Here is a 26,366-nt window from a genome sequence, read left to right on the forward strand (position 1 = left end):
GAAAATACTACACATCTTAATTAGAGGAAAATTAAAACGTGTGCTCAAATGCTCTAACAAACTAAGTAGCAGGGCAACAACTACAAATAAGTCACTGTGGTCCATTTTTACGTATGCATATATATGATTATTAGATAACCCCTCCTCTTGAAAATGCATAATTAAAACATAAAAATCTGGATAAATGAACTAATGAAATTTAAACTCTTCCTAAGATCTACGGTGAAGTGTACTATTACCTATGACTTCATACAACTACTAATTCAAGATAAAAGACACCACACTTGGAAAGAAAAAAAGAGTTTTTAAAGATAATGGTTTTAATTGAGTTAATGAGATGAAAAACAGTGAAGCCCTGTGTTCTACTTACATGAAAGAAGATTTTAAAAAATAATCACTGCACAAAATACAAAGGGTGGGGTTATGCTGTGGTATTAAATTTTTCTCCATAATGTTTTTCTTGCCTGTTCAAGAACAAATTAAAGTTTCCACAGCAAATTTGTTTTCAAAATGCCGAATCATAGCACAGTTGCTGACTTCGCGTTTCTGAATACCTGTTTGGAAGGGAAAATTTTTTAAATTTCTGATTCTTCAGTAATAAATATTCATGTTAATTTTCACAGTTATTATTTAGACATATAAAATATTTTACTCTATATTCCATTAACTTCTATAGTTTGATTTTTTTAACACTGCAGAAGTAGATTTAACACTGCTGAAAATAATTTCCCTCTCTTTTCTAAACTAAGTATCTTAACAGATGCTAGTAACAATAATAATGCCATACATATAAATTTATGACCTTGAAGGTAGTGGAAATGTTCTATATCTTGACTGTGGTGGTGATTTGCTGAAAGTCAGAACTACACACTAAAAAGGGTGAATTGTATTATATGTAAAATTATGACTCTAAAAAAAACTATCAACCATAAGATCATTTTAAAATGAAAGAAATCAAGCAGCAGGCTTCAGGTGACTCACCAGCCCAACGTGGGAGGAACAGTATTATCAAAAGTGCTAACAAAAAGCCAGGAATGCACTTTAACTAGGTGCCACAATTTCAAAGAAATCACACCATAGTGTATCTGCATGGCACTCCTTACTTTCTAAAGCTCTGTCACGTGTACTTTCATTTTAGTTTTACAATGATCTTGAAAAAAATGGGGAGATAATGTCATCACATGAGAAAACAAAGGTGAAGTGATTTGGCAAAGCTACATTAGTTGTGTCAATGCTCTTAATTCTTCAGCCAAATTCCTTTCGAACTAACCTGACTGTGGTTATCTTCAATGTGATCCAAAAGGCAAACTCTGCTTAGAACCTAGATCCCTGAGCATACAAACGAAGAGCTACTTTAGACACCCTCTGGATAAGCAGAACCCTTGCACAGTACAGCTCAACCAAAGGGGTAGGATGGAAAGGTGGACTGGGTGGCCATATGCAAAGTGAGGTAAGAGCACCTCAAGGAAATGACATTTCACATTCATCTATTCTATCTGAAAAGAGTAGATTTAGAATTAAGATGATTCTTCAGAAATCTAGAAATACTATACAATGTACAATATAGTTTTATTTTCTCACTCACGGCAATTGTATTGGTAACAATGCCTAGCTTACATCTAAATCTAATTTAACACAATGAAGTGAAAAAAACTTCTTTGCCAACATTTTAACATTAGAAAGTATTACCTTTAATGGTTTCTCTGCGTTGCAGTTTGTAAGTTTCCTTGTCATGGCACAGTCGATAAATATAGAAACCCAGGTGATCAATGTTTTCAATGCGATCAGTGATGACCATGTGTTCATGAATCAGATATGACTGAGGCAAATATGTCCCAGCCTACATTTGGAAAAGAATATATTACCCAGATATCTCAAAACATACATTGAACAGACAAGGAAAGCAGACAAAATTCTTAGAGATTATAGTACGGAACAGAGATTGGCAAACTACTACCCACCATCTGTTTCTATAAATAAAAGTTTTATTGGAATATAGTTGTGCCCATTTGTTTACATATTGTCTATGGCATCAAAATTGATTAGTTGCAACACAGATCTTATTTTTTAAAAGCCTACGATTTATTCTCTGGCCCTTTAGGAAAACTTAAATATAATTTTAGAAATTACATTTTAATTTCAAAATATAAAGTACTAAAAGAAAAGAGACAAGGAAAAAACCGGAAACCACAAGTCTTAGTTCCTCGTTGTAAAATGCTTATTAGCCATACTGTCAGTAAGATGGGCTCCTATAGGGCTAATTTCTCAACAAGGAATTCCAAGATGCTGTAACAGCATCAATAATAAGAAGGATTTGAAAGTTTTATACCTTTATGTTAATAAGTAACTCCAATAGGTTCCTGGGTGGCATAACAATGGAAGTGTTCAGAGGAATCACATAGCATTTATCCAGGTTAAGATCTAAATAGGCTGTGAGTTTCTGGGAAGAAAAAGATAATATTTTCATTAGATTAATGTACAAATATTACCAATATACAAACAGGCAGCAACTGGATTTTTAAGAATAACTTGTGCTATTAGAATGTGTAAATCACTTGCATTTCAACAAATCAAGAATTTGGTGGGGTAGGAATGGAAATAGAAAGGGGAGAGGAAATTTTGCTACTAGTAAATACAGTTCTTATCAGATAACAAACTATTAAAATTAACTCAAATAAACTATCACCTGATTAAGAGCCTTAGTCCCCAGGTCCCTCACTTATAAACCCTAATGCCCTCCAAGGCATCCATCTATTGTATATAAAAATTAACTTCTCTCCTATGCATCTAGAATAGTACTAACTAGTTACTACCATCCATAGAGAACTAAGTCAATTAAATGATTTTGTGTTCTTGCGGTTCAGATGAGAAACCTGATTGAGAAAGACTACCTCATAGGATGGTTTTGAGGATTAAAATGAGTTAAACTAAACCATGTAAACATTTAGATTTCTAAAAGCAATTTAGCAGCAAAGGAAGAACAGCATATGGTGTGTATTAAGACAGACAAGGCAGGGCTTCCCTGGTGGCGCAGTGGTTGAGAGTCCGCCTGCCGATGCAGGGGACACGGGTTCGTGCCCCGGTCCGGGAGGATCCCACATGCCGCGGAGCGGCTGGGCCCGCGAGCCATGGCCGCGGAGCCTGTGCTCCGCAACGGGAGAGGCCACAGCAGTGAGAGGCCCGCGTACAGCAAAAAAAAAAAAAAAAAGACAGACAAGGCAAGGGGAAGAAAGGTAGGTTCACTGAGGGTCTGCTTCAGACAGAAAGCCCATCAAATGTTGGAGTTTATCTTGCAGGGCAGAAGAAACCCAAGGCCCTTTTTTAAAAAAGTAAAGAGTAAGTAAACCATAAACAGAATAAATCAGCAAATACTGAAAATGAAACTACAAAAGCATCAATTAAGGAACTTGCATTCTTTTTCCAGTTCAGGGCACCTGGCTCACCTTGTTAAAATCATGAACAATGTTGGCAGGATCACTATCTGCAAACTCTGGGACAGGCACGCTGATGAATTCAACCTCATCTTCCTCAAAGATCTTAATATTTTCCTCAATGGTCTGGTAGCGAGCAGCTGGGGCATCTGCAGAAGGCTCATTTAAGATGACATCATCTTTGATGTACTTTATTCCACAGTAGTAGACGTCATCTGGCTACAGAGAGTTTAAACACTATTTCAGCAATTCAGTGGAAGACAGGTTTTTAAATGTAAGTATTACTTAAGCTGCCACCTTTACCTACAGAGCATTTTGCTTGCAAACTCTTACTTTTAGATGACAAGTCAGACAGTTTAATTACAGCGTTAACACGTTCTTTAAGATCTGGTTTTAAAGTACTGTAAAAAACCAGTTTCAGATGGAGAAAAGCAGCTGATTTCTCCTTTACTTTTTGTGTTCGACAAGAACAGAATATAAAAGCAATTATCCATCTGGTGACACGTAAATTTGAAGAAACACACAGGCCTATTTCTACCTGTAAGCCTTATTTTTATAAAAGAATATATTCAGAAACCAGTAATGTTTTTCTGAAAGAACATACTTCTAAAACTTTTTGATGTGATTCACTGATTACATGAGTTTTCTCTCATTAGCCAAAAGAGGGATAGTTTTTCTGAAATTTCCACAGGCATACAAGTAGTTCTGATTTTGCCTTAAAATACATCACAATTAAGTGGAAAATATCAGATTATAGCAAATCATTATAAAGATTTTTTTAAAGTATGCATATATAATAAAGATTAGGAGCATATAACAAAATGTTAGGTCAACAAATATCTCTGGACAGTGGAATCACAAATGACTTCTTTTATATAAAAATACATTTCTTGTAAAAAATTGCATTAGAAAGATGACTAGTATTTCACTAATATCTATCAACATGCCATTATCTCAAAAAATAGAGAAAATGAGCACAAAATTTACACATCCTCTGTAGAATATTTCATTTTCTAAATAAAATCTATTTGTCAACAGTTTCTCCAAACTCTGGTATGTTAAAAGAAGTAAACATACTGAATTATTGTCAGAGAAATATATCACAAAACAGAGATCATAAATCATAATCATTGTAATCAGAAGAAAAAGATGTCTTAATCCACTGGGATTACTATTCTGTAATAAATTATAAACAACTTTTATCCTAAATTACTTCATCATTATTGCTGAAATCACATTCTTAAGAGAAACCAATGACTGGGGAAGAGGCAGAGAGAAGTGGAACCACTATACTCTGGGCCCAGGAGCAAAAGGCTATTGTGGGGAAGCCCAAAATGTCTATCAAATTATAGTTTATCAATATGACATTTGAGGCTGGTGTATCTATTCAACTGGCAATTGAAAATACTATAACTTAGCTATTAATTATGGTAGGAAAATTGAGGGTTAGTCAACTTCGAAAAATCATCCAGCAATCTATACCCTTTAGTCAGCAAAACAATGTTATTCTGCTTTTAGTGACCACCTAATAGGTTCAGCAAACTTATGCTCAGGACACTTTTTAACATAACTGTAAAATAGGACCACCACTCTGACTAAAGGCCACAGACAAAAAAGCACAGGCTTAGAACAGGTTTGGGCCAATTCTCTAATACATGTGAAGGAAAGGCAAAAATGTCCCTAGCATTTTCCCACTTACTTGAAGTGCAAAATATTTGTACAGGTATGCTCCTCCTAGAATGACACCTGCAAGCATAAAGGCTAGTCCAAAGCACATGCACCAACACCAGGCTCTTCTTTGGCCAACTGGTACCACTTCATCTGGGTCCTAAAATATGAAAAAGACTGATGATCAATATCTTATCTCCAATCAGAATCACAGAAATGTCAAGCCTGAAAGAAACCTTAATAATTATCATCTTATAAACAAAGATATAAAGACCAAAGGAGTCAGGTCTCTAATCAAAATCCACCCAGGAATGATTAAGTGGTGGTACCAGGACCCAGCCCAATGCCTCCTGAGCTGAGACACCAGTCTTTTGGGAGAGTTCTTTCTTCTAACTTTCAATACCCCACCTGCCACCCATATCTCTAGAGCAATAAATTACATACTCCACAATTTCTATTTTCTGTGCCTAACTTTTAGTGATTAAACTATCTTCTAATATTTAAAAATTCAGAAGAGGCTACAATACAACTTTGTCGTACAAAATTATGGTGCTGAGTCTTGTGTATTACAATGTCAGGGTATATGAGATTATTTATAAAATTATGTGTTAGCCTGCTGCAGGTAATTAGTGTTTCATACTAGGTACAAAGCCATTCCTAACCAAACATAAGAAAAATTTACAGGAAAACTGGGGACAGACCAAATAATATTAAACAGATTCTTTAAACAATTGGAATCTCAAAAAAGTAGGACAAATGTATTTAAAATAATCCTGTAATTCCACTGCTCTACCCTATAGAATCCCAGTTTAACACAGTTCTTCATTTTTAAGATATCAGTAGAAGCAGTAGAAAACTGAGGAAAGATTTAGTAAAAAAAAACTTATTAAGTCAAGAGACATACAACTAGCACACAATTGTTAGAATTCTGATTTTGACCCCCCTCAAGGAAATAATTTAGCACTGGAACATCATCTAGGGTCAGCATATTCAGTCAGGTACACTCCTTGCCCTTCTAACTCAGGCCCTCTACTGTCGCTTCAGAGTTATAGCTAATTTCTTATTTGTGCCCATGTTCATGTGCAAAGAGCTGACAAATGAGATCAGCTGCTGGTGTTATATAACCAGTGGCTCAAGAAATAGTACAGACAGCAAAAGAAAGGCTCCAATTGACTTGAAACCAACATAATAAAAGATGATCTAGTAAGTAGTATGTGTGTACAGCCCTTCAAGTCTATAACTCTATCCTTTACTTGGAAAACTCAATATGGGATTAAGGGAGAAAGTAGACTTGACCTACACCTCCATAGATAAATAGGATATAACCTAAACGTTAGGAAGAAAACCTGTAGGAACAATGCTGGATACGGCTGAAGCAAGAATTCAGTGAGGAAAGAATGAAAGCTAAGGTTATGTTTTCAATTCTAAGATAAGGAATTTTAACTTGATACCACCGGGGAAAAGCCCAAGCCCAGATGTCCCAGCCAACCAAGAACAATTTAAGGCGCTTGGGTTGGATGAGGTTTAAACACAGAATTTAACACTGTAAAAAAAATGCCATTCAATCTAAGGATTGGCTCAAACACTGTGAGAGCATCACACTTTGCTAGGCATACCTGTCAATGTATGGTATGTATACTCAAGACAACAAGTACACTGCAAGGAAGTAGTGTGTACTGAGAATAAACCTAGAGGAATTTATCAAGCCATACAAGATACCCATCTGTGAACAGAAAGTTACAAGAATTCCACAGGAGTCATAAGGTATTATGAAACCTGAATGATAAAGTACATGTAGTGTTTTGCTCGAGCCCTTGTCTGAAATGAGAAACAGTTCCTAGCATAATTAATTTTAGGGTGGAGGCAGGGTGGGGAGACGAGAATGACAGATGGAAATAGTCATTTCTAAACATTTGGTATCAGCTGCTGAGATAGCCAAATGTGTGTACAACACGCCCCTGTTTGGCAGGCTCTCTTCACTCGCGGCACTTGAAGGGATAGCCAGAGAGCACGGGCAGACCCTCGTAAAAGAATATGCAGCCCCGAAGGTTAAACTGATAACAGTGTCCAGGCCTTCTGCTCTACCATTTTTAGCAGGTCAACAAACAATATTTTCAAGAATAAATTATAAACGTCTACTGTGTGCCAAGAGCTGTGCTAGGACTGGGCATGTAGCCTCTGCCAAGAAAGAGATCGCTCAGATCAGCCTGGAAAACAAATATACAAAAAACATAAATATGCCATAGGCTCTAACAGGAGAATGTAGAAAGCACAGAAGGGCTGATTGGGAGAAGACTTCCCAGGGGAGAAAATACGGGAGAAGAATGAAGGACGAATACTTTTTACCCATGCAGAAGACAGAGTGAAAGGGCATTATGTGTAAGACAAAGAATGAATAAAATCATGGGGCCAGAATGCATGACATTCCACGGGTCACATGTGGTAGGTACGGCTGGAGTGCCCAGTACGGCGGTGAGGGGTACAGGGGCGAGAATGGAGAGGTTACTGGGGCAGGTCACAACGGGACTTTGTGTAACATGCTATGGAGTCTGAATTCTCATGTTCATTCAAAAATCACATCTCAGGACTATGACAATAAAACAAAAATTTTAAATTTCTCAAGAGAATCTAACTTATAAAATACCTCATGTACTCACAGGTCATTTGTTCAGCACCTCAACCACGTGAACCATGGCTTAAGAATCAGGAAATAAGAGTCTGAATCTCCAAATTACAGACCCAAAGTCCACGCACCACTATCATCTGTTTCATAAAAGAGGTATCAGGTCTCAAAGTCTGTCTAATCTCTTGTTTTCTCTAAATTTCTATAAGGTTAGTATGGTAGCACCAAGCCAACCGTGGCACTTAGTTGGCACTCAACTAATATTTGACGAGGGAGTAGAATGTAGAAAAAATTTTTAAAAGCTTGGTTATTTATTTTTTTAATGACCCCAAAGTTATACATCAGCAGCCAGCATGACAATGAAAGGTGGGGGCAATGTAAGAATTTATGACGCACAGGAGACTGTGGCTCTTTAGCAAAGAATAGTAGCCCTAAGCACGCAGCCCAGTTCAACATTAAGGGCCTGTTATTTGCAACGTACTGTGCTAGATCCTGTGGGAAATTCAAACGTGATTAAGACATGGTTGAAATCTTAAGCAATTTACAGTCAAAATTAACAGTATGCATGACAAATAAATGACATTCCTTGTTACAGTCTGAGTCACAGAGAAGGGATTAAAGTATATTCAAGACAGAAATGTTGTTAACCTAAGTGATTTAAAAATGCATTTTAAATGATTAAATTTTAAAACTTGAAAGAGTATACTTAGAGAAAAAAGCCACACGTTAAGATTTAAGAAGAACCCCACATGACCATCTCAAAATATGTAGAAAATGCATTTGATAAATTGTAACTCCCATTCATAATAAAATCTCTTTGCAAACCAGAAGAGGTGAAATTCTTTAACATGAAAAAGGCTAACGATCAAAAATCTACAGCAAACCTCATATTTGATGGTGAAACTTCAGAATTAAACCATACCCTTTCAAGTCAGGAATATGAGAATGCCCACTAAAACTGATTCTTTGTTTTCATTCAACATTGTACTAGAGATCCTAGGTAGTACACAAATGATAGAACATCAACTGATTAAAAGATTAGAAAAAAGAATACAAAGCTGTGATTATGTTAAATGATATCTGTCTATGTAGAAAATCTGAGAAAGTCACATTATTCAAACTAGTTAAGAGTTCAGCAAAATTGCTGAAGATCAGTAATTAAAAATCAACTGAGTCAAAGATTTACACATAAATAGTCCTAGCATCATTATTCATAATAGCCCCAAACCAGAAACCACACAACTATCCACTAACTGATGAATGGATAAATAAAGTGTAGTATATTCATACTGAATCTCAAAAACACTATAGTGAAAAAAACTCCAACACAGAAGACTACCTATGAAAAGGAAAAACTATAATGACAAAAAAACAGCTTAGTGGCTGTCACGGTGAAAGGAAGATGGAAGAAGTATGAGGAAATTTTTTAGGGTGATGGAAATGTTTCATATCTTGATTATGGTGGTGGATACATGACTTTATACAATGACCATAAGTTCAATCAAACTGTACACATAAAATAGGTACATTTTACTGCATGTAAATTTTATTTTAATATGGGGAATGAGAAAAAAATACCAACTGAGTTCCTATATACCAGGCAATGAAAGAAAGTCTAACAACACCAAGTGCTGGAGAAAGTGTGGAACAATGGGAACTGAGGGCTTTCGAACAGTAGAAAGGAGCTGGTACAAATGTTCTGAATAACAATTTGGCAGTACCTAATACAATTAAAGATACATATATCTTATGACCCAGTAATTCCATTCCTAATAACATAACCCTAGATAAACACTTTTGTACAAAAAAGAGGCTCAATAATGATTACTGCAGAATGGTCATTAAGAAAAAAAACTGGAAATAACCTAATGTCCACAAGTAAAGAATAAAGTATTATGGGTTCATATAATTAAAGTCTAAATGAAACCAACTAGCACTGTTGATTTTGAGATTAATCTCAGAAACATAATGCTAACGCAAAAAAAAAAACAAACCACCATATATTGAAGACTTAAAAAACATAAAAGGAAAAAAACATATGAATAGTACTACAATTTTTATATGCTTGTATTATTTCATAATTAACAAAAATCATAAAAATCATAAGAAAAAGGAAAACCACTCATGAACAAGAGCAACTTCACTGGGATATATAACTTTACTTGGCCTAATTTAAAACAAGTCATAGACATTTCCTCCCCTTGTACTGCAATAAAACTGGTGCACCTTAAATGATGCTGGTAAGGTAAAAGAACTCCCACAGGTGCTGTACAATTATCACCTCATTAATCTTCCTAAAACCTCAAGTTTTTACCCCAGTTTATAAATGAAGACGCTGAAGCACACACTGGCCTATAATCACCCCTCAACAGTAGGTACAGAAAGAAGTGGCTTCAAAAGCATTCTCACTCTTGCACTGTACTAATTTCTGGTTCGAATAAATCTTATCGTATGATAATAAAATTACTTAACCAATTATATCTTAAGCAAAATGAAGAGTAAATTCTGTTCTGGTACTTCAATTAGTTAAGAACTAGGTCACCTCAATCAGTTCCCTAAGAGGCTTCAGTAAATGTGCTTCAATTATAAACTTAACTCAGACAAAATGCAAGGGTTTTCATATAATTTTTATTCTGTGCCCATACTAACAACTCACACTTCACGTCCTCTGGCATCTCTATGTAAGCCTTCTTTGTAGAATGAATGAAGAGACACTTTTTCAGAGCTCCCAGACATACTATTTTGCATTATTAGAGCAAATGCAACAACACCACTTTAGGAACCAGAATACTAAAGAGGAAAATATCTCTTAGGGTTAAAAATCGTATTACAAAAAAGAAAAAGAAAAAAAGAGATGGCATAAAACACTATGCTTTAAAACAGAAATACAGAAAATACAGAAATATTTTAAAACAGAAATACAGAAAAGAACTCAGAGTAGCATAAGCTACTGAACCTTCAGAAATAGATTTATTTAGAAATATGTACTTCCTAAAACACATTCAGTAATATCAATAAATAGGGGATGCACAGGCCAGCTGCCCATGGATGTGTTGTTTGGCCTGTACACTGTTTTACAAAATACAGAATTAGCTGCCAACATTAAAAATATATATAATAATTCAAATTTTCACAGATTTCTCATCAATGTTCTAGTTTTCTCAACTCCTCCCTCATCATTTTTCTTCCTAGTGAAGACCAAACATACCAAGTACTTTTCTACAGTGTTGCTTGGTTTTGAACCTTGATCTTCATTTCCAGCTATGACTGGGTATGCTTCCTTCTGAGAACCAAATTTTAAACTACTTCTCCATATAAAAGGATTTTGAGGGCCTCCCTGGTGGCGCAAGTGGTTGAGAGTCCGCCTGCCGATGCAGGGGATACGGGTTCGTGCCCCGGTCTGGGAGGATCCCATATGCCGCGGAGCGGCTGGGCCCGTGAGCCATGGCCGCTGAGCCTGCGCGTCCGGAGCCTGCGCGTCCGGAGCCTGTGCTCCGCGACGGGGGAGGCCACAACAGTGAGAGGCCCGCATACCGCAAAAAAAAAAAAAAAAAAAAAAAAAAAATATATATATATATATATATATATATACATATATATACTCATTAAATTAAATTAATTAAAATTGCTTACAAATAAACTCTTAAAATATGTTCACCCTTAAAAAAACAAACAAACAAAAAAGCAATCTACAGCAAAATACTGAAAAGGCCAATTAAAAAAGGCATTACTGGAGAGGAAAAGAAAATGACTTCCTATTCCAATAAGAATTCAAAAATAAAAACCTTGGTCATCATTTAAGATCTACTGAAAAAAATTTCCAAAATGTTTTCCTAACTATACTCTTTGAACAACCACAGAACTTACACAGGCAATCGTTCCAACCGATTACCATCATGTAGGATACCAGTGCCATCCATTTACCACTGGTACATGTTCTATCCAGCTGGCTTCTACATTAGTTTTCTTTTCCCAGCATGGAAAAAAGCAACAAGAACACATGATCCAGCAACCTGTTCACCATTAATAGCATTAATTCATTACCAAATATATTCTGCTATATGTAAAACATAAAAATCTATGGCTAAGAAGCTAAAAATCTATAAAGACACCAAACATTTGTTTGCATTTTCTCTTGCTCATTTAAATCAGTAATCTGAATTTTATTTTCTCATTTGACTTTTCAGGTAAGATTGATACTATCTCAACTATGGTGAGAAAGTCCACATGAGAAATCTTATGTCTGAAATGCAGAAAGGGAGCAGCTTTCCAAGTGATTGACATTATATGGATATTAATGTTACTGCATTATTTTACACTTGGAATAGGGAGAGATTTTTAAAAAGAGAAACTAATCTAAAATTACAATGTCAGGACTTCCCTGGTGGTCTGATGGTTAAGAATCCGTTTTGCAATGCAGGGGACGCCAGTTCGATCCCTGGTCAGGGAACTAAGATCCCACATGCCAGGGGGCAACTAAGCCCATGCCACAACTATAGAGCCTGCGTGCTCTGCAGCCCGCGCACCACAGCGAAAGATCCCGCATGCTGCAACCAAGACCCAACGCAGCCCAAAAATAAATAAAACAAATATTTTTTAAAATTAAAATAAATAAAATTACAATGTCTACAAAACCAATTTCTCATCAATGACCTTTTTTGTTAACAAATCCTACGATACACAAGCAGCAAAACAGGAATAAAAAATTAAAAATTTAAAGCCATTGCATAACAGTTTAAATACTGTGAGAAATATGAAATCTGAACCAAATTACTGGCATTATATAAAATTAGCACATGCCTAGGTTTAAAAAAAATAGGCCAGAACTATAAAAAAAAAATCAGGCTGTACATGCTTTTAGTGCTGGATTGTAATTTAATCACTTTTTACATCATTAGGGACAAGCAGAGTATCTGGTACACAGCAGAATATTAATATAGGAATACCTTAAAAGTCTTCTATTCTTTTTCCTACTTCTTAATATTTTAAAAGATGACCATCATTTAAATATAGTGTTTATTCAATCTACACTGAAGTGTACTAATGATAATACTTTATGAAATTTCATCAGGTTTTCCAATTCATATTGGTGAGATTAAACAACAGCATTATATACAAATGATATTTACTGTTAATAACAGCCTTTACTAGGGATAGATAAATTGGTCAAGATAGATTTCTTCTGCCACTGGCTGAATCATGAGCTCATATTGTTCCTAATAAGAATATCAACCGTCTTCCTAAAAATTTTAAGTATGATAGGAATGCTCTTCTCTATAATTCATCATAAAATTATGTGTCAAGATTAGAGGGGGAAAAGAGCAAACCTGTTCTGGACTCATTTTTGTATAAATCTTGGATTTTAATGTCATTCAATGAGATAACTACACATTTGTATTCAAATGAGTCATTCCATGTAAAATGCAGAACTTTTGCAGAGAAAATTCCAAGTACATTCTTCTAAAAACATAAAGTAATTCAAATGTGGAAAGTTACATCTCCCATCCAAGTTTAGAAATTTGAAAGTTACACAAAATGACTATTAGAAAAAATAATTCCAGTTCTTGAGATCAGAGATATTTGTCTCTAGAGTGAACATGTAAAAAGTGCTTTGAACCTATGCCTAGCACCAAATGTATGTACAACACTCAATAGTCAATTGATCTTGCTCCCTTATACTACCACTCTCTTCACCCTTGGATCCAGGGGGTTATTTTCTTGTGAAAACAGACACAGATGTTTAAGTAGGTTGTGATTAATTTGGTTTACATGGTTGGTCTCTCTGAGTTACACCAGGGGCCTCCTGAAGGTTGAGGTGTTTAGTGAATTTTAAATCCCTAGTATATGGTCTGGCCATGCAGTAGTAGGTGCCTCTGAATATGTGATCAGTGTACTTCTCAAAAAGAAAAGCTACTGTATGAAAGAGCCATGAAAGCTCATTTAGTCCAATACATCATTTTACAGATAAATATAATGAGGCCCAGAGAAGTTAAATAAAATTATTTGTGCGGTATCACCAAATAAGGCCTGAATATCATCTGACTCTATGTGCACCTTAGGGAAGGAAAATCATGGCTATTAGGTCAATGACCTACCTAAATAATAGGTTAGGCAAATTAACTCTGGTAATAAGTGACGTGATACCATGTTACAACTGGATAACACTCATATCCAACCAGAAACGACATAGCCTAGCCTGAGTTTCTACAGATTTTTCCTATTGTAATAGGTTTACTTAAATTGAGCCACACTCATAGTAAGCACTATGTGTTAACCATTACAACAGTAGTGTTTGTATTATTAACATGTTGACAAAATTAATAGAATTTTTCTCTATTATTCATCAAATTACAAAGGATAATAACAAAAGTATTAAAATCATATGCACATGAAGGAAAAACAATAAAGAAAAATAACTCAGGCACACTAGCATATAAGCATTTCAAAATCAATGAAAAAGGCAAGATATTGTTACAAAAATGAACCTAAGAGGAATAAAGCTACAAAGCAAAAACCATGAAGTTGGTAGGGAGTGAGTTGCCTCTAAAATTACTTATGAAGAAGACAATTTTGGAACATTAAAAAGGGAGACAAGAAGATGCCTCTTTTTAGGTCATCCTGTCTGACCTTAAACTGGTGTTAATAAAAATGCACATAGTTTCCATTATTATCTATTATTATCATTAAGCCCATTTTTAATGTTAAAGAAAATATTCTAATAAGTCTTAAAGCTATGAAGACAGCTGAGTTGAAAGTTCTATTATTGATTTCCAGTTAAATGGTTATGTTTACCTCCTCCTGAAAGCTCAACAGAGTGATAGTAAAGGGATAAATAAATAAACCTTAAGCCAGAAAATGGAAATGACAGAAAACAAAGTATGTCACTAACAATTTTGAAAGCTGAAAGTATAAGGAAAAAAATCTCAAGCTTCTAGAGGAAAAACAAAACAAAACTGGTCATATTCAAAGAATCAGGAATCAGAATGGCATCAGACTAGATGATAACGGAGCAATGCCATCTTTTCTAACCTAGAATTTTATGCCCAGATAAATTATCAATTAAATGTGAAGACAGAGTAAAGACTCTCAGACAAGTAAAGTTTAAAAAAATAATTGAGCTCAGATGCTTTTTCTTGGATTTATAAAACATAAGATCCAACTTAGGATGGAGGCAAAGGTAGAATAATTCCAGGATAATAATTACTCTCAGGACGTCTGTGTAGCAACATACCTAGAATACAACTAACTAGTCTGGGTGGAAAGACTGAAGAATGACAAATGAAATATCGCCAAGAAAAATATGGAACTCGGTAAGTTATCTGATAAGTTTGTAGATACAAAAGGCAGTTATACTGCTGTCAGAGAGTATCAGGATGAATTAGCAATACAAAGAAAATTAAGCAATCCTCCCCCTTGACCCAAGAAGTCAATCATCAAATTCAGGGGAAATAAAAATGGTTCTGTACAAGAAAGGAAGTAGAATAAGTTATACTACTTACTCCAATGTAATGCAGTATAACTACATTAACTAGTAGTTATACTGCATTACTACTTACTCTGTGTAAGTTTCGTGTCAATTATAATAAAACCATGGACTATCAATTTAACCAGACATTACTATAACTATACTAGGAGAACAGATTATGTATATACCACGTAAATATATAGAAAAGGCTAAATATTCACTTTCCATATTAGGAAGCCAGTAGGTAATATCTAAAATTGCAAAAAAACACAAATGAAAACAAAAACCATGAAACAGCAAGTACTTAGAGTAGAAGTTCTCCAAATGTGCTCCAGGGACACCCTTTCAGGGGATCAACAATGTCAAAACTATTTTCATAATAAAAATAAGACATTTTTTTCCTCTATTCTCATTCTCTGGGCAGTGTACAGTGGAGTTTTCCAGCAGCTAAATGTGTGATATAGCACAACAGGCTGACGGCAGAATCTGTCTTCTATTAAGCTATTCAGTAAAGAACATTGCAAAAATGTAAAACAATGTTGCTCTTACTCTTCTTAAAATGTATTGGTTATTTGTAAACTTTTATTATTTACAAATGTTATTCATGTTAACATGTTATAGGTTTATTATTATTTTAAATCAGTAAATATTGTTTTACTTTTGAATACAGTAAATATCAGTAACTACAACCTACAAAAATCAAAAGCTCTTTGGTGTCCTCAACAATTTTTAAGAGTACAAAGGGGTCTGGAGACCAAAAAGTTTGAGAACCACTAATTTAAGAAGTGGGTTCCAAAAAAAAAAAAAAAAAAAAGTGGGTTCCTCAGAGATAGGGCAGGACTAGTATTTGCACTTTAAAACGAAATTAATACTTTGATTAAACCCAAAATTAGATTTATAAAATTCTATCAACATCTATTACATAATGAGAAATATACTTTTATACAAAAATGGACATACCTACTGAACGCTAAGGATTTTTAAGTTGCAGGAACAGCTCCTCACCAGAATACCTTGGGAAAACAGGGTGTTATTTATCAACAATCTTGTTATGTAAGTGACATGTGAGGTAGGGATAAGCAGTAGTGGTAACACAAGAAGTAATATTCCAAAACAAGCATGATGGGGGGGGGGGAAGTGGGACTTTTAAAAGATGGGGATGGGGAAAAGCACTAACATTTAATTGAGTTTCTATGAACTAGGGACAGTTAATTCCATCACAAGAACACTATAAGGTTGGTACCACTATACTATTTTACAAATGAGGAAACTGAGGCTTGGGAGGTTTCCAGACTTGCCCAAGTTATCAGATCCAGGTAACAATATTAACTTTTTGCCAGTAGGATCTAACACTATGTGAAAATAGTGATAAGTTTGAGGTATTAGTTTATAAAAAACAATACAAAATGAATAAATGCTATGCTTCATTAATTTTATACTTCTATCTTGAAGTCTACTTCTAGAAATCTTTAAGATGTAGTAGTGCCAAATAAAAGTCTGAATTGTTAAAAAAAAAAGATGTAGTAGTAATAATAGCAGCTAATATCTATTGTCTTACTCTGTTCCAGGCATTGTGATCAATTTTTTACAGATTGTCATATTTCCCAGTTAGCTGATGGAGAAACAGAGAGTTGGAATCATTTATCCAAACTAACACAGTAAGTCGTAGAGACAGGATCTAAATCCTAAAGCACAAACTGCATAGTCTGACTTCCCAATAAGTAGACAGTGTGGTTTCCTGAACTATACCCCTTTTTGGAGTGAGGGAACTAGGGCAAACGAGAGAAGCTGATTATTCTCCCCCGACCATTTAAAAATATTAAAAAATCATTCTGAGATCATGGGTTATACAAAAACAGGCAGCAGGCCACAATTTGGACACTTGGGCCATAATTTGCCAGCCCTGCTCTCCACTGTAAAGGAGACTGTAAAATGGTGGCCTGTGTCAGTCTTCAGTGTTTCTGCCTGAAATTCTGGTATGAATTAGTTGTTAATACTGAAAAGTCAAGTTTTAAGTAAAAACCCTGATTGTAGCTTGCCTTTAAAAACTGGAGGATCAAGCAACACTGGATCCTTTTTTTTTTTCCGATGAAAATGAAGAATATTCTAAGTTGTTTAATATGGGGGGGTGGGGAGCCTAGCTTCACTATATCATTTGCTTGGGCCCAGGAGCATTGAGTTTGCCGTCTCTGTTTAACATGCCTAGCACTGCCCTAGACGGGATTGGGAAATTTTTTCCTAGCACTAATATGAAAGCAAGGTAAAATAGATTGAAGAGAAAGCTATAAAATAAAAAATTTTAAAAACTGACGTGGTATATACAGCAGAAAAGAAATACTAGAGAGACTGGCTGACAAAATGAATTTTAAGAAATGCAGACCTAGGGAGTTCGCTGGTGGCCTAGTGGTTAGGATTCTGGGCTTTCACTGCCATGGTGGCCCAGGTTCAGTCCCTGCTCAGGGAACTGAGATACTGCAAGCCATGGGGCTTGGCCAAAAATAAATAAATAAATATTTAAGTAAATAAATAAATAAAAATTAAAAAAAATAAATAAAAATTGCAGACCTCGGTGGACCAACTCTTAAAGTCATTTTTCCCAGCATAAAGAGGATTCTTCTTCTGGACGCTGCAGTAAGTGATTTACTTAACAATGCAACTTACCTTTTTGGTTTTTATATTAAATAATTTTAAACATCATAATCATATTTAAAGCAGAGAAAACAATCTAAGATTTACGCTTTATTCTTAACTCGTTATGCAAAACATTTAAGTCTTGAAAAGTAATTTTGGCATTAAAAGTTAAACATTCAAATATATAAAACTCCATTAAAACTTCTCATTTTTTAAAGTATGAAATTCAACTATGCCAAAAAAGGCTTATGCAAATATTTCAAAAATCTTAAAGTATTAAATACCTAACGTCATATTTAGTGTCAATTTCCCAAATAAACTCCCTACATATTTAACTTGAAAATGTTTAGGATTTATAAACTGTGCAAATTTAATTTCAACATTAATTTCTCTTCTGACAAATATATTTTAGCTTTAAGTCATATAATTACTGCTAGAAACTTATCAACATTAAAAGATAAATATTAAATGAAAAATTAGAACATCCCTCTATCATAAAAATAGTAATTTTTTCATTTCTGAAACTCAAGATTGAAAGTCTTCTGCAGAAGAATAAAAAGTCTGTTATTCTTACGTGCTTTTCCCCAAAATGGCAGAATTATAGAGATACTTCATTAAGTTCTTTCTTTTCCTCTAATCAATTAAAGAGCTCAAAAAAACTTCAATTGTTTAAAAACAATTTTGTTCAATTGTTGGTAACACATAAAATAGAGGATTATACTGTAGATTTCTTTAAAGCTATTAAGTACACATAAATACTGATTAAAAGGGATAATCACAATTACATGATCTTTTAATGATGTTCTTAGTGTCATATCTATAATAAAATTTCTAATTTTCAACGTTCAGTTGCCTCCCGTAGAAAACTTTCATTGTTAAGCTCTGTGCAAGAAAATAAGAGAGCCAAGGAAATAACTCGACACATAAGCTTCTTGAAAACGTAGCTCCAGTGTTGCTACTTTCTACAGCATTTTGACAAAAACCACCACATTCAGAAATTCAGCACTGTCAAATCCTTTATTTTAACAGGCAGCAGTTATGGCCTGAAAAGTCCTTTGATGGCAAAGTCCTTAACTCCTTTAGTCTAAACTCTAATAAAAAGTGACAAGTTTACCGAAAAGTTTAAGAGGACGCATTCACTGATGTCATTTTGAAAAGACACAAATTTTTCTGGCTCTAGCTCTATTGACAGTGTGACATACAAAGGAGTCCAAGAAGTTTTAGTTAGACCATGAATTCAGAAAGTATTTTCCTTTTGGAAAAAAGAAAATGACTTTTAAGTAGACACTCCAGATATTTAAGTTATGGTATGAGAGAACAAATAAATAAAATGTCCCACCTTACTTACATCAAGCTTTAGCAATACATAATGAAAACTTCTAAAGTTAAATTCTAAATCAATTTAAATAGGCCTGTACCATGTGTTTCAAGAGATATTTCTGATTAAAATAATACTTCTATTCACTTAAACCTCTTATATGGCAGAGCTTATATTCCATAACGTCTTACAGGTTTATGATTTTGCCAAGGATAATATACTTGTTTCTATCTAGTCCGGAGAAAATAAGTTTAAGATGACACTGGGAAGACCCCAAGCAGGTAACCTCCAACTGCACGACATGCAATTTTGTCCACCCTCTGCAGCTGCAGCAGCCCGTGAGGCGTGTGTACACAGGAGGTCCTGCCAAGTCACTTGGTAGGCACAGGGGCAATTAGTTTGTCTCCCAGCACTAATCTCTCACTTCAGACATCAATATCCTCATGAAGAACTAAAATGCAGTGACTGTTTGCTGGCCAATGTTGTTTACAGACACTAAGTTACACAACTAGGTAATCATATGCACTTTTGTTAAAGGGAACCAAGCTCCCCATCCCTTCTGTAAACATCAAAACATTTCAGTAAATGTCATCATATTTTATGTTCCTTCTCCCCTCTACCTCCCCAAAACCAGAAAATACAATGAACACCAACAACACCAAAAGGCAAAATTACCAGTCCTGTTTATGCAAACAGAAACGCCAGAAAGTGTAAAGAGTTAGGATCCAAGTAGCCATTTTGTGACGGGTAACTCAGAACTTACTGGGTTAGTAGTCCTTCACTTATGCTTCCATCCTGCCCCATCTTTTCCACTCCACGAGCATTTTACTTTTCCTTTTAAGGAGGTCTGCAACTACAACTAAGACGCACAGCAGAGAAGAGGCAACACTATTTATCAGCAAAACAACTTGCACGGATACCTATGAAGCAAACTTGAGCTTCTTCGACGCCTGAGATCGGGAAAGGCATTTCATAATTAGGCATGACAAAAGAAGGAGTTATTGACAACTACTGCTCTACAGTGAGGTAACCCAAAATGAAAATTTAGCATATTACATAATACCTCTATCTATCTCCTTTCTCTGTGACCCATGACTACTTAATATAAGGAAGGAATGTAACATGCTGAACATGGGGAGGAACAAAGGGAACAGTCTGGCTAGGGTGAGGAGGTAGTTATTTTTTTTCACAGTTAAAACAATTTGATTCCTGCCAAATATAATTATGTAATTCTAGCATTTTCATAGAATTTTAAAACTGGAAGAGTCCTTTACAGACCATCTGCTCCTACCCAGTCATCTTACACATAAAGAAATCTAAAAACTTAAGCCCAAGATCAAGTAGTTGTGTAATGACAAAACTGGGACTTCCGACTCAGGACGTTAAGTATTTTCTTTGATATTTACATATATATAACAATTTTCCAAAGTTCAAAGTAGAAACACAAACATTCATGAATGAATTGCTGCCTCTAACATAAAACATGCATATAATTTCAAATTCACCTCTATTACACAAAACATAGGGGAAAATGTAGGGCAAGAATAATAAATAGCAAGCTAGTTGAGGTAATACAATCAATAGACATGGCTGTTGGGATTAATAGCTACTGAAAAGATAAGATTGAAAAACGGGACAGTGGAGCTGTTTCCAGAGGGTCCTCACCCAGCAGTGAGAAAAGAGCTAAAGAAATAGCAAAGGACAGGAGCAGTGTAAAAGTACTGGAATGCGTGTTACATAAGCCAGCTGACTGGAGTGGTAAGAATTCTTATGGTATAAGGTCTGAAGAATCTGCATTTTTAAACCAGAATCCCAGATGATATCAGGTGATCCTTAAGAGTACATTTTGAGAAACAATGGTTTTTGGGATATCGTGGTCTAGGAGAGTTAAAGATACTCAAAATTCTTGTTCAGGAGTTCTGGCCCATCAACTAGCTAAACTGGATCCTCTCCACCAACCAGGCCAGGAAATGCCCCAGGCAAACACAGGAAGGCTGATTCTGTGCAGAATCCAGGGAGTCAAACTCAGTAGTTCCCCAGCACAGTCACCCCAAGGAGCCAGAGAACATTAAGGAATCACTGACCCAGCTCTAAGAGATCTTCCACAAATGTGTGTTATTAAGTAAGGTTTTCATTTACTGTTAAGTGACTGATTATAAGGATTCTAGTTTTAATGTAGAGCAGTATTTTGTCACTCACTTAAGAAGTCTTTGAGCTTATAGCTAGAAAAAGAATTAGTCATTTTGTATCTGCCAATTCATCCATGACTGCTATGTGGTTACAAAGGAAGACTCTGGCCCTCACAGCTTTGTTCCAGTATTTTTCTTTGGCTATGGGGATCTGAGAAAATAGAAACAGAAAACATAGCACAGAGCTATGAATGGTTACTTTTTTTTTACTGCTGCTATGACCATAATATTTGAATACGGTGAAACTGTGAGAAATTCTGAGAATCTGAAAACAAGGTAACCATTTCAGAAATGACAGTAAATGCCAAAAGTCAGATTTAAAGCTGCCCAGCAAATTATTTCTGATTTTTGTCCAGAGTTTCAAATCTCCTTCACTACAGGAACAGGGAAAAGCCATCTTAAGTGACATCATCCAATCCTTTCTCCCTCTCTCTTTTTTAATAGGAGGAGTTATATTTGTTCATAGGATTTTTTAAAAGACAAATAATAGGATTAAAGTCTATCTAATCTCTATATACGTATTTCAGTCTGTTATGACTGAGTACTTGACTATCAACTTATTTTAGGTACAACGAATGTTAGATAAACATAGAGCTAAGATAATAATTTGCTGCTGGAATTATCCTCTGTGGATTCCAAACATTTTCTCTTAAGACCAAGACGGTTTACAATGGATTCAGGAAAACAATACCAATACCAAAACTCTAATTCCTTTCGGGGAATCAGTCCACTTCCTATTTCAAGGCAAGACAGTCATTTAAAAGTCAACCCCTGACGTTTGTTTTAACTAGAACATTTCCAAAAAATAAGTACAGGCACATCCAGATTAACGTTGTATTTTCAAACATTTTTTACAGTGTGTTTTCCAGTAGTAGTAATTTCCATTAGATCATATAAAAAACAACGATTATTACTCATACTTGCACAAATTATTAGTTTTTTTAAAGTTAGAACTAAGTTTACCCTACTTATAACAGGTCTTGAAAAATGCTAACGAAAAAATTAAAAATTACGCAACATAAATAACTCCTACAATTAATTTCTACAGGATTAAAATTTTGCAGCCTAAAGAAGATCTGGTAGAAAGAGGCTGTGAGTCTTTCCTTTTTATTTAACTTCTGAGACAATTACAATCATACCTTAAATGAGAATTATTGTAAACCACTAAAACTTAGCACAACCATGGTCCCTCTCCTGATTTTTTGCTTAGGGCTAAAAGGGGGATTTTGTAAAATAAAGGACAATTTTACAAGGGACGTAAGACAAGTTTGTTACGTTTAGTTTCACTTAGTGTAAGGGACTCTCGTAAAGATACTGATATCATTTAAAAGTCAATTTCGGTTTTACACAGACATCCACATAGTAATTAGCGATCTTTACCGGGAATAATCGTTTTAATTATAAAATCAACAGCCAGAACCTACTCTGAGCAGACCGTCACCTTGCTTTCCCCTCTCGCCCGCTCCCTCGGCCCCCTCTCCCTCCCCAGACCCCACGGTGAAGTTCACCTGCCAATACCGAAGGGCCGTGGAAAAAGAGGAGGTAAAGAAGAAAATGCTTTTAAAATTAACAGGCTTTTACAGTAGCCGGACTTAGTGCAAGGGCTGTTCAGCCTAGAAACACGGAGGTGTAGGCTTGCAATGATGTCAGCCATTTTAGGCACATTATACTGGGAAGAAGTGCCAAACTCCGCTGTTGTTTTTGTTGTTTTGCGTGCCGCCGCCGGTCTCCAGATCGACCGAACCCAGTCCTGGCTCCGGGCACATTCCCGGACTGCACCAACGACCGTGCACTCGGCACCGCTCTCCAATCCTCCTCCCCGCAGGCCTCCCAAGCTCCCTATCCCGCGGCAGGCGCCGCTTTCCGCACACGCACTTTCTTACAAAGAAGCTGCGCCGGACAAGCAAGGGGAGCGGCCCGAGAAAAAGGAGAGCTCGGCCCTCTCGGGGAGCGCAGCTCTCCCGCGGGCCCAACGCCCACTCCTCCGACCCCCTGGCCCTCGGACCTTGCAGTCCACGGCGACCGCGTTGTGGGGGATGATGAGCGCCTCCTCGCTGCTCTTGGGCTCGCCCTTCTTGGCCTCCTTCTGGGCCAGAGCCGAGTTGAACGTCACCTTCACCATGGCGCGGCCTGGGGCGCCCTCGGAGGGCGGCGGTGGGCTCGGGGCGCGGGCTGCGGGCTCCTGGCTGCGACTGCAGCCTCCTCGGCCGGGTTCCGAGCACGGCTAAGCGGCGGCGGCGGGGTCTACTGCTGTACCAGCCCGGCAGCCTCGCAGCTCTCGGACGAAGACTGAGACCGTTCGCTTTCCCCCGGGGGCGGGGCCCGAGGAGGGCAGACGGGGGTGGCGGGCAGGGGGCGGGGCCGGAGGAGGGCGGGGTGGGGTCCTGCGGGCGGACCCGACGTGCAGATCCGAGCGGAGTCAGACCCTGCCCTCTCCCCGGGTCGGAGGCGAGATCTAGCCGGGAAGGGACGGGCGCTCCTGCGTGCGGGCCTGGATTTTGCAGTTTTGAATTAGCTTCTAACCAGTTTACTTCCGTGCACAGTGTTGCAGCTGTGTAGCAAAATCGGGTGAACTTTACCGGTCTGTCGCGGATAATGGGTTAACCTCCTGCAGCGCCAGGCGGACCCTTCCCTGCCAGCTGCCCGCACCGAGAACCTAAAGGCCGTGGAATTTGGGGGCCTCCACACTTCCATTTTCTACTTTATTATGGAACCGACTCAGTGGAGCACAGAAATGTTTAATGCTCTCTATCCTTGTGATCTGACTTCTTGTGATCGGACCTCACCCAAGGGCGTTACCTGGCTCAGACTGGCCTTGTCTTTCTTCCCCCCGCCCCCGCCATCGCAAGGTCAACGGCTGCCCTGCCTAGTCCCAGAGCAGTTGGGAGGAAGTTTCTAGGCAGATTTGTATTTCATACAACTCACATTTCTAAAACAGAATGTTCCCCTCCCGTGTAGACTTGGACAAAACCCACAAGCACACGGGACTGATTTGCGATTCATATTCGATGATGAATCTTTAGTAGCTTTGTCCAAAATTTTAAAAAAATTTATGGGTAAAGCAAAATTATGTTTTGAAGAGATTTCGCTTTCACCTAATTCAAGAGAGGCTAATGGCCTGCAATGTTACTGGGTTAATGACTGTGTCAACAGAAGGCCCTTTGGACAAATGGTTGATCTTGAACCCTTCTTCCACTCGGCTGTGTCCTGATTCAGCCAGAGATGTGGGTGTACTCTAGAATGTTTCAGCTGCGGCAGCTCTGCCCTGAGTCAAGCATGAAGAAAGTAGGTTGAGTCTGAGTTTCTGGGGAATTTGGCCATGCTCAAGGAGGGGGTTAGGTCTCTTAGACTCTCCATAGAATCAGACCACAATTCCCTGCAAAACATCCCAAGATCTCAGAATCTTTCAGATTATATATTTCCAAGAGTCATACTGGACTGAGGTAGAAACCCAGCCTAAACCAGGAGTCGGCTTAGGCATTCTGAAATTCGAGTGAAACTGAATTAAATGTTCAATTGAAAATAGTAAGAGTTAGGTTCCAGTCCTGGTGAGTCCTGATCCTAGCTAGCCATGTGACTTGCAGCCGCTTATTTAAACTCCCTGGGCCTCCCTGGTCCAGGGATCAACTCTGTGGGGTTGACTCTGTGAACTGGCATAGTGTCAGAGATTTCTTGAGACACTACAATTGAAGACTAAGAAATTCTGGAAGCAAGATCTAGACGATTATAAATGATTATACTATATCCTTCCTGCTCCTCTTTTTGTTATGATGGAATGGTGGGAAAATACCCAAGGCATTTTGCATTAAAATTAGTAAAGAAAACAAAATTATGAAGAGCACTATTAAACAAATTAGGAAACTGAGGCAAAGAAAGAACAAAGGAGTTTGACAAAACCAGAAATTAACCACCCCCTCCCATTTCTAGTCTAAAAGACTCAGGAATAAAAGTCTACTCCTTGTTTTGTGTACCAGCAGTGAGCAACAGTTTAAAATCAGTTGGCAAACAGTCTGGGAATAATCTTCTGGTTTTGTTTCTCCACTTTATCTGGTGTGTCTACAAAACTGTGTAGTACACAACAAAAGAGATAATGAAGAAGCTGGATCAAGACCAAGCAAAGCAAATCCAGTCTCGTGATTTGTAAAAAGTCACCCAATGACCCTGGAAACTGAATGGGGGAGAAGGAGAGTCAATGACCCAACCAAAGAAAGTTAAAAACATAGTCATAAGTTACCACTAACCACTAAATGTAAGGGGAGTCTTAGAAGACCTCTGTGTGCCTTTTTCACATTGATTTTGAGAGAGTAAGAAGATGGGAGGACAAACTAGAGTCAGAGAAATAAATTCAAGAATCTTAGATCATTTAGATTTGTGTGATGTGCTTGGAAAGGGATTTCTTTTTCCTGGGTTCTTTTTTTTTAAAATATTTATTTATTTACTTATTTGGCTGAGTAGGCTCTTCGTTGCCGTGTGTGGGATCTTTGTTGCGGCATGTGGGATCTAGTTCCCTGACCAGGGATGGAACCCGGGCCCTCTGCATTGGGAGTATGGAGTCTTCACCACTGGACCACCAGGGAAGTCCCTCTCCTGGGTTCTTTTACATCTCCATACTTTCTGTGCATTCTCCTTCAGATTTAGAAGGTTAACTGGGAAAACATTTTTGCAAATATGGGACCCTTAGTGAAACAACATCCCTGAATACACCCTTTAAAATGTGCTCTTGGTACCTTCCCTCCTAACCCAGTGTGTGGCTATAGGTGGGCACCTTGTGGCTTTGTCTCAGCTTTTATAAAAGAAAGTGTTTCTTCTAGGCAAAAGGTGAATGCTTCTACTGAACTTGCCTCTCTTCAGACTTAAGCAAGCACTGATTTTCCTCTCTTCTTCCTAAATTCAGATAGCCTTTAGTGTTTCTAAATTTCTCACCTCCCAAGTTTATATTTCTTATCACCTTCCTACCTCAATACTATATATTTTTTCCAATTATTCTATTTTATACCATGTCATTATTTTCCTTGATGAACTAACTAAAATAGTTTTTTGG

At 37.0% G+C, this 26,366-nt stretch overlaps 1 protein-coding gene across 1 annotated transcript; it reads right to left on the bottom strand.

Moving 5' to 3' along the window:
- Positions 1 to 299: 299 nt before the first annotated feature.
- Positions 300 to 23,636, bottom strand: ITM2B (integral membrane protein 2B). Its single transcript, XM_060080306.1, has 6 exons — positions 23,331 to 23,636; positions 5,131 to 5,259; positions 3,444 to 3,650; positions 2,330 to 2,440; positions 1,690 to 1,840; positions 300 to 554 (listed from the first exon to the last, which is right to left on the bottom strand). The coding sequence occupies exons 1-6, from the start codon at positions 23,445 to 23,447 to the stop codon at positions 469 to 471; spliced, it is 801 nt and encodes a 266-aa protein (XP_059936289.1). The 5' UTR covers positions 23,448 to 23,636; the 3' UTR covers positions 300 to 468.
- Between the last annotated feature and the right edge of the window lie 2,730 nt (positions 23,637 to 26,366).

This window comes from Mesoplodon densirostris, chromosome 17, assembly GCF_025265405.1.
Source record: "Mesoplodon densirostris isolate mMesDen1 chromosome 17, mMesDen1 primary haplotype, whole genome shotgun sequence".
Classification (NCBI taxonomy): Eukaryota; Metazoa; Chordata; class Mammalia; order Artiodactyla; family Ziphiidae; genus Mesoplodon; species Mesoplodon densirostris.